The sequence below is a fragment of the Plasmopara halstedii genome (assembly GCF_900000015.1).
Source record: "Plasmopara halstedii genome assembly, contig: Scaffold_2061, whole genome shotgun sequence".
In the NCBI taxonomy this organism is placed as follows: Eukaryota; Oomycota; class Peronosporomycetes; order Peronosporales; family Peronosporaceae; genus Plasmopara; species Plasmopara halstedii.
The window spans coordinates 1,538,754-1,551,046 of record NW_020188969.1 but is presented as its reverse complement, the minus strand read 5'-3'; the positions used below and the strand labels follow the sequence as shown (position 1 = coordinate 1,551,046).

Below are 12,293 nucleotides of genomic sequence, written 5' to 3'. Positions count from 1 at the left end.
CTTTTAAGCTGGTATCGTTCAGTATTTGTGACGATGTCATGACACTTGTAAAGCAGCAATTGTGAAGCAGCTGAGAAGCACATCAAACACTGCTATGGCTAGAACGGTCCGAAAAAGACATGAAGGAATCATCACTTTAAGCAGGATAGAAACAACATATTTAAACACAACACTTCAGACAATAAGCACACGGTCCCGATAAGTTTGTTGTTGCAACAGGATTGTAGGGTGTTGCAGTTTCTCTTTCGAATAGACGATAAGTTTGTTGCTGCAACAGGATTGCAGGGTGTTGCAGTTTCTCTTTCGAATAGAATATGGAGGCTTGGAGTCGACATTTTAAACAGAACTTTGATACCTCGTTGTCATATATTCAGAACAGGAAACTGCATTTATCGATGCCTGTGACTAAAGTTATGCGCTGAAATTTAAGTGAGATCATTTTTTCTATGTTCTTGAAATTGAGCCATCATTTGGTATAGATATGAGCGAGAGGCGTGTAATTACGTCACTTGTATCCTTCCCAGTTCTTCTTAGAGCTTAAAAGTCAAAGCTATCGGGGTGTACATTGTTTCTATAAAGCCTTTCCTTAAGAAAGACGACAATATCGTTTTGATGAAGCTTAAGCATAACGTACGTTTCGTGTTTTACAGTCAGTCATGCATAGAGCAATTGAGTTTTTTTAAACTGATTTAAATTTCCATAGGGGCTACATGGACGAATCAAAACATGTGACAAAATGATATTCTTATTATAGGAGTACGCATCATGGGATTTGTCGTCAGAAAGCACTCTCGACTCGACTCTGCATGTTTCACAACTGACAAAAATGTAGATGAAAGATCTTAAACTACGATGCTGAACGTTTTCCGTTGTGCTATGTAATTGCCAACTGATCCATTACGAGTGACCCCTTCAAAATTTCTTAATCTTGCAGTCTGTCCTCCCCAAAAAAATCCTTCTCGCCTTTACCCAAGTTGTAGAGGTCCCCTTCTCAGAACATCGAGGGCCACATCTTAAACTTCATAATAATTGAGGATGGCTGGATTGTACATGCTCAAGTATCTGTATCTAGTGGGTACTCGAAATCACTGCCAGCTGATTCTTTGAATCACTACTGGCTAACAGACGGACGTTACAACAGTCGTGCCGTGCCCTCTACGTTTTTATGCTTTAATCTGCTACCAGTGCTAGCGTCCAGAAGGATTCTCATTTTTCAACTTCTTTCCAACTGCCGGAATAAGTTCCCAGTTCTTTCAAAGTACACGCTTTCTACCATGCGACTTGTATGGATTTTAAATGTCGGCATCTTTGCCTTCATTTCGAGATTGGTTACTAGTCAAACATGTGGACCACGTCTACGCAAAGATTGGGACATGCTGACTGCGAGTGAAAAGAGCACATATCGAGGTGCTATTGCTGCTGCAATGAACTCGGGAGCGTACATTAAATTTGTTGAAATGCATACTGAAATGATGTCAGAGCGAGAAGCACATCGACAATGTATGTTCATCTACTGGCATCGATTATTGCTTGTGGCGTTTGAAAATATGCTACGTGGTCAAGGTCCAGCATTTGCTTGTGTCACGGTACCTTACTTCAATTGGGTTGCCGGTAGTTCACGAGCTACTTCAGGAGCTTGTACATCTGTGGGTTCTTGTCTTGCAATCGCTCGTGAATTGGGTGGATGGACAAGCGGCGTACAACGTACGATATCCATAAACGGGGTCATCAACTCCGGACGCTGTATTAACGTCTCACCTTTGGATCAATTCTGTCAATCTTCGTCATCCACGGGTACTACTTGTGCCAGATGTGTTCCTCGTAGTGATTGGGGTACTGTCCGTATACCTTCATCGGCGGGATACGCAGCAGTGCGTAATCAGGTCTTCAGTGGTATAAACATTGGTCAAATGTCGCCATTGATTGAACAAGGTTGTCACAATAATATTCATGCGAATCTTGCAAGTACGATGGGTACATTTGCTGCTCCAGCTGATCCAGCCTTTTGGTCCCATCATGCTATGGTTGACTTGCTACATGTGATTTTCCACAAATGTCGTGTGGGGACAGCTCGATTGACATTTGCGCAAAAAGCTTCGCATCCCGTGGCTTGGACATCTTGTGCACGTCGTGATTCGAACATTCCATTTCAACCAACAGATGTCGTGACAATGCGAACAGGTGAAAGGGGTATCAATCCTATTAGTGCACTATCTGATCCTCTCGTCGGTCGATACTTTGCGGGAGTACCGAACCAATTCGCTGGTTTAATGGATACGCGTGACTTAGGCACGAGCAGTTATGGTTACAGTATCAGTGGCCAAGTAGCGACTATGTATACCCAATGTGACTCATCTCCAACATCGCGAAGACTAAGAGAAACCAACACAACAACACCAAAACCCAAAATGTGCGGTATGGCTGATGAAAGCATTGATTATGCGTCCCAAAACAACTTTCCAGAAACTGACTATACGGGTGTTGATGATGGCCATCAAGATGTTGTGATTGTTGGTTGTAAAACGGGCAAACCGGTGGATGAGAACACCCCTAAAGAAGATTATATTTCGGATCCTGCTGAGTTAAAAGTTGTCAATTGGTACGATCAAACAGTAGAAGCCATGGGTGGTGATACACAAGAGAATATGGACGATTTGGAACGGCAAGCGTGCATGTTTGAGCATATTTGCTTGGGTGGTACAAAGGACTATACACCAGAGTTTAAGGCCATGTGGAAACCAAAAGAACCGCGGTGTAAGGCTATTGTTGACGCTGTCATCAATGGTTCACAGTCAATTCAATACGAAGCTTGGCTTGAGGACATGGAGTCTGTCTTTGGTTGCCCAGAGCCGACCAAAACAAACACGACGGGTTCCTGGAGTTCTTCAGGAAGTTTTGACGACAGTTTGGACTCTGCGAACGACACAATTCATTTTCCAGATGTCTTGGAGCCGGGCAGCGTCACGACTTGGGATGATTAGACACCTTCGCTTAAATTATCAAAAACTTTTTTGTTTGTTTTGGTCAGAGGTGGGATTGATAATAGTATGATATGAGTTGTGTAAACTTCTGATAAAACTACTAGAATTTTAGTTAATCCTTTTGGAAATGATTACCTGCTAAATGATATATTGGGTTAGAACACAAAGCAAACTAAATAGAGCGAATTATGGACGAAGATGTAATACTACCGATATATCTAATTGATTGGCTGGTAAGACAATTGAAAAGTTTAATTAACTAAAATATTATAACTATAATAATTATGGCAAGTATCGATTACTACCGGTACCGCACAAAATCAGTTTTGGTAGTAAGTGACACCGGTACTAAGTACTCAGCTCTCATTGAGATCATTTTCAATGTATGTTCCATGGCCCAAGTATCAGACGAAAATTTGCATGTCGCTTGATGAAAGTGTCAGCTTCGGTTAGGCGGCGAACGGATGGCGGAGCAATCGTTATGTACAGGAGTAGAAAGTAGTCAAAAGTCAATTTGTCATGTAATATAGAGGATTGACTGACGAGTATTTCGACAAAATTTATCCACCAATATACTCTCTCCCTTACATTGTAGCACCGGCTCTTCGTCTTAGGTTTAACCCGAAACCCACGACAAGTTCAGACAAAGAGCTGGTGCTAACAATTTTTGTTCTCCAAGTCAACAAAATCTACAAATACTTAATGAACTTTACTTTAGTTTAGTATATTCTCCAGAGACAAAAATGTTCTACAAAACTAGTGAAGTGCATATAACAGCTTTACAATAAAGATAGGTCTGTACGATTTTATACTCAACTAATTTGAATATTGCTACTAATGATTCATATCGAGATTGTAGTGTAGCCCTGAGTACCTGACAAATGTCATGCTGGTACGGAGATACGGAGATTCTAAAATTTGGTATCGGTACGATACTCTTTATACCTTGATCAATATACTGGTATTTTGTCTTGCAAAAAATATCTAGAAAACGTTTTTGGTATTTTGGTAAACGTTCTACAAGCAAATGTTCTATATTTCCTTCAGTGATGTGACTGATTTTTCTGGTAGTACGTACCCAAAAGTTTTGCTTCCTAAAAATGTTAAGTACGGTTCAGCGTGAGTGCCGTATTGTGCAATAAAATTGCGTCCATCCCAATACTCTTGTCGTGCCCAGCCTGCTAATTGCGTACATCGGAGCAATAAATGGCCATCGTCGTCAGTCACAGTATCAACACGACAGACAAGATGCGCCACACAGTCACTTAGTGCAATACTTTGAGCAACAGCTTCAGTCACTTCTTGTCGCATTAGATCTTTTTTTGAGACTTTTTGCTTGAGTGAATGTCCTATTTTAGTGGCAGATGTTGCTGGTCCTTCCAATGGACCACCTCCTGGTGCACAAAGAGCTACGTTAAGTTGCTCAAACTTATCCCCGTCCGCACTTGAAGTGCCACCAATGGCAAGAATTAGCTCTTCCATTCCCCGCACTGGGACATTAAGCACTGAAAAAGACAAATGAAATGTCAATGAACACTCGAGTAAAATGTGACATAAACAACCAACCAAAGACAGCACCCATTTTTTTCAATAATATTGCTGTATTGCGCGTTGTATGAACAGAACAAATGAATTTCCCCTTGATGCAACTCGCTTATCAGATACCCAAAGTGGTGAGATCAAAGATGGCGCACCTGATTATTAATCGCCGTGAGCCAACTAATTGTCATCAGACTACGTATACGATGATCTAGACTACACACTGAGAGCAAACACACTGGATTTGGGTACAGCAAACGTGAGAGCATGCCTTTGTTTACAGCAACCCAGTCTGTCATAACTTTTTGATTCTTTTTTACTGGCTATTAACCAATTGAAACTCCCAATGCGTACTTAATTGAAACTACGTGCCCCCTTGCCACCGAGAATCAGATCAGAAAGACTTTTAACGTACGCAATTCCTTTCTTCATCATGGGTCATGGAAAGAAGAAAGTGGCAAGTATGGTATACTATGAGATCATGGGTATTGAATCCGATGCAACAGCAGAACAGATAAAGAAAGCGTATCGTAAGAAAGCACTCCAACTTCATCCGGATAAACGTGGGAACACACCTGAGTCTCAAGAAGAATTTACACGAATGAAACAAGCGTATGATGTATTATCAGATCCCCAAAAGCGTGAGATATACGATCAGTACGTTGGTTAATTGTTTGTATTGTGTCCACTTGTGTTCATGTTATTGTGGTATATATATTGCTAGAGTTGGCGAAGATGGAATTAAACTTATGGAAGACTATGGTAGCATGAGTCCCGAACAAATGTCCATGTTACTCTTTCGTTCAATGGGTGCATTTGGTACAAAAGGAAAATGTGTTCTTATCTTGCTTGTAGCGTTGATATTTGGCCTTATGCTGATGATTCCAAGTACGTTGTCATGTTATTGTATCAATTATTATTGTAAAATTGACCAAACTTGTATATATTATAGTCTTTTGGTGTCTTCGAGCTGATAGTAGTATTTCATGGAATTGGGCAGTGGTATGTATTCCATTATGGATTGTGAATAGCTTTTATTATTGTTGTTTGGGTTCAATCCTCGCGACGGCTGATACTAGTGAAGACACGGAAGAAAAACAAAAGAAACAAACACTTGTTTACAAGTTTTACGCATTCTTTAAAGCGCTATTATTATTGGTGTTACAAATTTTTCTCGCTTTGAAACTCAATCAAGATGTCAACTGGACACTTTTACAAGTTTTCATTCCATATTTTGGATATGATGGATTAAATTTACTTGAAACAATAGCAAGTGGATACTTGGGGTATCAAATGCTTACGAAAACTAGTGAAGGTGCTGGAGTATCTCAAACTGAAACCATTACAAAACAACGTTCGGCATTGGTTGTCGCAGTCTTTCGAAAAATACTTTTAAACATTGCTCGGATTGTACAAGTTATTTTGCTTGGACTTAAAGTCGATGAAGAGTTAGATGATACAAGTTGGTGGCTTATCTTTCTTCCAATTTGGCTTTATCTTGTATATTTTGGATCGTATCCAATTCGAAAATATTTACGTGCGAAAGCCAAAGCTAAAGAACCCAAGATTCAATCACCTCAACAACATTCTCATGATGCATATACTCGTGAGTCAGTAAAGAACGATGAAGATGAAGTTACGTCAAAGTATCCACTTGTCGATGCGTTGTGTACGCTTTCAGTCATTGGAATACTTAGTTCACCTGTTTTTATCTTGTCGGCAAGACTACAGAATGAGTCATTTTCAACTATTTACATCCTTTTACCATGGCTTATCTTGGTAAGTCAAAACAAAATTAATGACATGTTCAAATGTGTAGTCATTGTTCATGATTTTTCATGGGTTTTTTTATTTATTTAGGTTGGTCTTGTATTTTGTATCATTTGCTGTGCTATCTCATGCTTTAGTTTTCAAGATCCAGACACCAATCAAGAACCTGAAGAGACTACAACAAAGAATGCACAAAGTTTTTCATCAGCTGAAGAAGGTCGAGCAGATTATGTTTCCGTGGATATGGATTAGAACAGTCAAAATCAGGTTTTAGTATATTTTCAAAACCGATAATTCAAATTTGAAAATCTAGTTAACATCTAGAAATTTAAATTTGGATGCAAAAAAAAAATAGATTTCTAAACTTCGCGAATCTATTCAAACACCTGATGGATCGATACTGTTTTCTAGATCAATTGATCGTTCATCTCATTAGCGTCATAGTCATCAATCTACTTTCATTCAAACGTATTGTGTTCACTTAAGACTCAACAATTTAACGTTTCCATGTAGTCATACATCCATCTTGAGGACAAAATGTTGGATGTCGCACCAATTTCTTACCAACTGCATTTCCTTTTTTCAAAAGAAAAATGAATCCACAACAACATAAGACCAATGTAAGTAAAATTGATCGAAACAAACGATCAAAACTCGAGTTTGAAGCACCATTTCGACTTGTTTCAACAAGATAGAAAATGAAAATCATTCCGGATACTTTTAAACCCATTGACTCGATTGTTTCATGTTGAATTTGAAATGGTGAAGGTTTACTACGTGAGACTGTATAACGTCCGAGTAGTAGATCCAAAACATCTTGTCGATATCCATCAAAAAAGTTATTGCGAATATATCGAACACAAGAATTGTATCCATCCAAGAATGCACCTTTCTTCGTACGTATCCCTGTGCGTGTAAAGTCCGTTTTCAATGCTCCCGTACCAGCATATAAACGGCTAATTGCATCTCCATTATTGCCCCAAATACGTTTAAATGTACATTCAAACTCGTGAAATGGAGAAATTAAAACATTTCCTTGTAAAGCTTCCAATTCATTCAATTGCAGTAATATATTCCGTCGTCCAAAAAGTGACTAGATTTCAAAAATGTACATAGTATTAATTGAATGATTCAATTGATCATCTCATACATACAAACATACCTGCACGACATTTGTACGATCAAGATTGTCCATACAATTTGTACGTACAACACCTGATTGTTTACTTACAATATCTCCATTGCCATTCATACAGAAATATCTACAAGAAAAATAGAAATCGATAAATCATTTCTATCTCATATCTCATCAATATTCTCTTACCCATGATCAAGAAAATCATCATCAACTTTTTTAATTAATTTTTCCAAATTCTTCCATTTCATTTGACGACATTCATAATGAAAATCAAACCATACAAGACGCACACTTGCAAGTAAATGTGAATCTCGTGAAGCTGTTTCTGCTAAAACTTTTGCCATCGTTTCACCAAGTTTTAATTGTTCTTTTTTCTTTTCAATAAGATTCACAAACAAAACACGACCATAGAATTTCATTAATTCATCAGCATGTTTTTGAAATGCTATGACATTTTGTTCAAACTCATCACATTGATATACTTTGGGGGCATATTTCATTGTAACAGGAGAAGTCCAAAATATTGGAATTGAACCACGAAGTTGAACAAAAGACGTTTGTCGACCATCAGCAAACAAAAAAATTTGTTCACTTTCAACAAAATTTGCAACATTTCCATCTTGATCAATTCCACGCATTGTAAATCGCATTCCTTGTCGTTTACAAGATCGTCGAGAGATATACAAAAGACGAAATGAATGACTTTGAACTTGAAGTACTTCACTCATTTCGATATATGCTTGTACCATTGGTGTAATCCATTCGTACAATTTTTGATCTAAGTGAGTACAAATGAGATTAATTCATGTACCACTAAGATGTCAAAACCTATTAAAAAACATTGTACCAAGAAAGATGGAACATACGGCTTTGTTCCAAAAAAAACGATCATCGGCACGTTCAGCAATGTTGCCACTTTTGCCATTAAATGTTGCAATTCCTACAATATTAAAACGAAGAGTCAGGATAAGTAATTTTTGACATATTAGATATATTACGTACGTTGTAATGTATGAGTGAGATCAAAATCAGTACAAAAATGCAATTGTTGTATTGCAATATCTTTTGTAAGCATCTTGATGTACGTACATTCATCCATTTCTTGTTGAGATGTTAAAATTGGTAGATCCTGTGTCGGGATGAGCAATAATTCGAGTTTCTGAACGACACGAATCTCCACATCATTCACACCTCGAGCCACTACTTTTGATTGGGTTACGACAGCTAAATACGGTCCCCGTAGTAGCCAATATACACCATAAATTGCATCAAAAACCATACGGCGACCATGGACATGCTGAAAAGTCTTGAGATGTTCGACATTTAGTCCCAGTGACGAATCAACGGATGATGTACGAGAGATCTGAAGTTTAAGTGGATGTATAGGATGTAAAAGTACAAGAACATCGTCTTGTACTACCAGCTCATATTGCTTCTTCTTCTCTGCGATCGGCATCGTATTTCGAAGAGGCGGTACGTGGTACTACAATATTATTGTGTTGTGAGATTGCAAAAGTCACTGAATTGCTCATGTTGCTAGAACAAAATACGGTAGCTGGTGCAACATTCAAACAACACTTTCTGGATAAAGTAACATACTCAACTATCTTGTAGACATACACAGAATATTTTCCGGGTTATACAAACTTCAACTCGCACTTTTGGGTAATTAATATATTTCTATTGCGTCATACCGTAAAGCGTACATACTGAGTGAAAGTATAGATTGCAACTTGGCATTGCAGAGCTAACTGAAAAACTAGATATTTTTCGGGCTCTCCGTCCTAGTTAACGCGTACATACACAACCAACGAACTTGACAACATGAAATGTTCATTTCTTAGCTTTTTCTATGCAAAGTGCGCGGTAGCCTCGATGCACTTGGTTCACTTGCACAATCAAAATTGACAAATCTGTATTCCCTGAGGACGGACCATTAAATGATACCTGTTCTCAATAGAACCAGATCAGCTTCGTGGGCTTGTGGTTCTTGTTGTAGCCGAGGCCGGATGCGGTCTTTGCTCGCTTGGAGTCGGGGACCAGCTGATAACATGCGCTGATGAGACACCTTGGAAGCGCCTCGATCTTGCGACGGTAGGACAAGAGACATGACCAACCGAGAGAATGCAGATATTGAAAGCCCAGTCCTTTGTGAATCGGGAAAGAGAAATATTTCTTCAGGGCAAGGAAAGAAGGATGGTCCTGAGTTTGGGCACACTTTAAACGGAGTACCTGTGCGTCGCACCTGCGAATTCCTGGCTAAGAAGACGCGCATGAGAATGGGTCCGATCGTACAGTCTTTAAGCAAAAGATGGGCGTCTATCTTCATCGACTTGTGTTTCCGCGCAAGTATCCTAGAGCGATGATTTCTCTCGATCTATAAGAGCTTATTTCGGAGGTAGTGAAATGAACCTTGGTCTACTCCATTCACTCTATTTACGTGCCCATGATGTTTCACTGCTTTGCAAGATGTGCTGACTCAGCAGTCCCGCCGCGTCAAGACACTGATGAGCTAAGGCCTGGTCATTCTCTTCACGAATTTCAGTCGCCTTTCACCCCCCCCAAAGTCTGACAGGATTGCGCAACCCAGTTGCTGCCACTATCTGTCGTTCGTTACAAAGGAGACGACAATTCACAGTTTGCTTTACCCTGCCCGACATAAACACTGGCAATCACGACACATTAGAGATCGCGATGCATAATTTATGTTTACCGTCTCTACCCGAATCCTCGACGTACTACCGCTTCTGTTTTTCAAGCTCATCTTGAGGCAGCTATTGCTAACTATGCCTGGGAGGTTTTGCAGCATCATGCCCGAGCTTAAAGGGCATATGTTATTTAGCAGAGGCGAGCTAACGGCTCTCCGATTCGCTTTCAGGCACCTAGCTTTATTGGACCCATGGCTCGTCGACTCTTAAGTAGGATGAAGTCATATCTTGAGCTCAGGTATGTGGTCAAAAACTCGTTGTCATGTCAGAATCCTCGATCTCACATAAGAGGTGTAACGAAAACTTCGACACTACTCACACGGACATCGTATCCGTGTCTGGTTATTTCATTGCTTGTGCGAAAATCAAAAGTGTGTGTGTGATTGCACATGGATCCTTATCGAGCAGGAATTATTACGGCTCGACGAAGCGAGAGCATTCCCATTGATCACGACTTCCACGGAGTACAATAAACCTCGGTCTCTTTTCAGTTGGCCGCCATGCAATTATCAACGCTCGATGTCTTCCCGCAGTGATTTAGCTATACGACCTTGCGATGGGTCTAAGCTTTTCAAACAACTCAGTCGAACGCAAAGAAAGCACATCAGGTACAAGTGTTTTACACTCAAACAGTAGATTCATTTGCAGCGGTGAAGAGCCTCTCACTACCTTATCAGCATACTAAGATCCATCGCCTGTAGCTTGTTCGTCGAGCTTATATTTTTGGTTGATCGTCTGGTTCTCGCAGCCCAAATCCTTTCTCAGTATCAAACGCAGCTCGTAACGCATCTTGAACGGCCTCTAGGCGAACCGTACCCGTTTTATACTCGGCATGAAATGCAATCGTTACCGTCTTTGGTTGATGGTCTAACACCATTGCAACATGAGGATTTCTTATCTGATTGACATAGTCCGCTAACTCTCGCCTCCGTAACGAAAGGACAACAACGTCAATACCTGTACGCCTGGATCGTCGGGACAGACATTCGCGAAATATATCTTTTTACAACCTCCCATGTTGCTTTTGTTATGGCTGTCCCAGATAAAAGGTGATGTTGCAATAACTGAAGATTTTTTAGGATACTTTGTCTGTTAGATACCGAAGTTCGGAACTCCTACAGATTTTTTCATCCTTTGTTGAATGAATAACGTAAATTTTTGACAGAGAAAGCAAATATTCCCACTCTGCGTCGACTTCTGTGTTGAAAAGCGACGTAATATAGCGAATTGTGAATCCTTATAATTAGCGAAATGCGGTACAATGTTGGTGCTAATGCTGATTCCTTCTATAAATTTGCTGCAGATCAGTATGTTCGGCTGCGCTTGTTCGGTGCCCTCGTCCTGTTTAATCGATATAATAGATTGCCGATAAGATAATGTGACATCTCTTTTACTGTAGTGAGAACTCCAAGCAGGACGCGGTTTATGTGCCACAGCAACCGTCAAGCAGATCAGCGGCCGTCGGGTGAACACAGCTGTTCAGGTCACATTATGGCAATAGCTTATCTGGACGATAAATCGATCGAGAATCATACAAGGCACGGTAAGTCGGATGTGAAATACAGTTAAGGCTTGCGAGCGCTGCTTGAGTATATGCGCGTAAAGAAGCTACCTACTATTATAGATGAGGGCTGCTTCGTTTGAAAGCTTAGCCATGAATTGGATCCATTGATGATTGGAGTTGTTGTAGATTGTTGAGGTCCTCTGTTCCTCATGAAATTGAAAAGTGTTCTGACCTGGTCATCAACTCGCACAAGTACAATGCAAAACTACGTCGACATGTCATGACTCTTGCGTGTGGATAGTGTTACGATGATTACGGTCGCAAGATAATATCACAATTACTGTCATTGTCATGGATTTTGATTACGGTCGCAAGGAAATATCACAGCTACTGTCATTGTCATGGATTTTGATAACAAACGTAATAGTATTCGTACATTGGTGTAGATATGTCAGGATATATTCAAAAGGTCTCAATGTGTCAAATGGTGTTGGAGCGCGTCACTTTTTGCAGTTATAATGTTATGAAATAAAGTCTCACTTGCGCCTCTATTCTGGCTCGCCAAATACTATTCCGTGTCTGCTGCGACGCTTTACGCTTTGCACTAGGTTGCGCTTATCTCGAAGCGGGTGCCAATGGCATTTGCGAGTGAT

The 12,293-nt window shown here is 40.0% G+C and overlaps 4 protein-coding genes across 4 annotated transcripts; 2 read left to right on the top strand and 2 right to left on the bottom strand.

Annotated features, from left to right (window-relative positions):
- Window positions 1–1,274: 1,274 nt before the first annotated feature.
- On the top strand, window positions 1,275–2,981 carry PHALS_02845 (hypothetical protein F442_12613; the record flags this gene model as incomplete). The annotated part of the gene is made up of 1 exon (XM_024717300.1): window positions 1,275–2,981. The coding sequence occupies one exon, from the start codon at window positions 1,275–1,277 to the stop codon at window positions 2,979–2,981; it is 1,707 nt and encodes a 568-aa protein (XP_024582813.1).
- A 1,032-nt stretch (window positions 2,982–4,013) lies between these two features.
- Window positions 4,014–4,819, bottom strand: PHALS_02844 (phosphatidylinositide phosphatase sac1-like protein; the record flags this gene model as incomplete). The annotated part of the gene is made up of 3 exons (XM_024717299.1): window positions 4,014–4,486; window positions 4,548–4,620; window positions 4,676–4,819. 3 exons carry the CDS (start codon window positions 4,817–4,819, stop codon window positions 4,014–4,016), a joined length of 690 nt encoding a protein of 229 aa, XP_024582812.1.
- A 134-nt stretch (window positions 4,820–4,953) lies between these two features.
- Window positions 4,954–6,542, top strand: PHALS_02843 (Molecular chaperone (DnaJ superfamily); the record flags this gene model as incomplete). The annotated part of the gene is made up of 4 exons (XM_024717298.1): window positions 4,954–5,177; window positions 5,245–5,408; window positions 5,473–6,299; window positions 6,381–6,542. The coding sequence occupies 4 exons, from the start codon at window positions 4,954–4,956 to the stop codon at window positions 6,540–6,542; spliced, it is 1,377 nt and encodes a 458-aa protein (XP_024582811.1).
- Window positions 6,543–6,786: 244 nt separating this feature from the next.
- PHALS_02842 (phosphatidylinositide phosphatase sac1) lies at window positions 6,787–8,884 on the bottom strand (the record flags this gene model as incomplete). Its single annotated transcript, XM_024717297.1, has 5 exons — window positions 6,787–7,383; window positions 7,453–7,552; window positions 7,615–8,206; window positions 8,276–8,368; window positions 8,431–8,884. 5 exons carry the CDS (start codon window positions 8,882–8,884, stop codon window positions 6,787–6,789), a joined length of 1,836 nt encoding a protein of 611 aa, XP_024582810.1.
- Window positions 8,885–12,293: the final 3,409 nt, after the last annotated feature.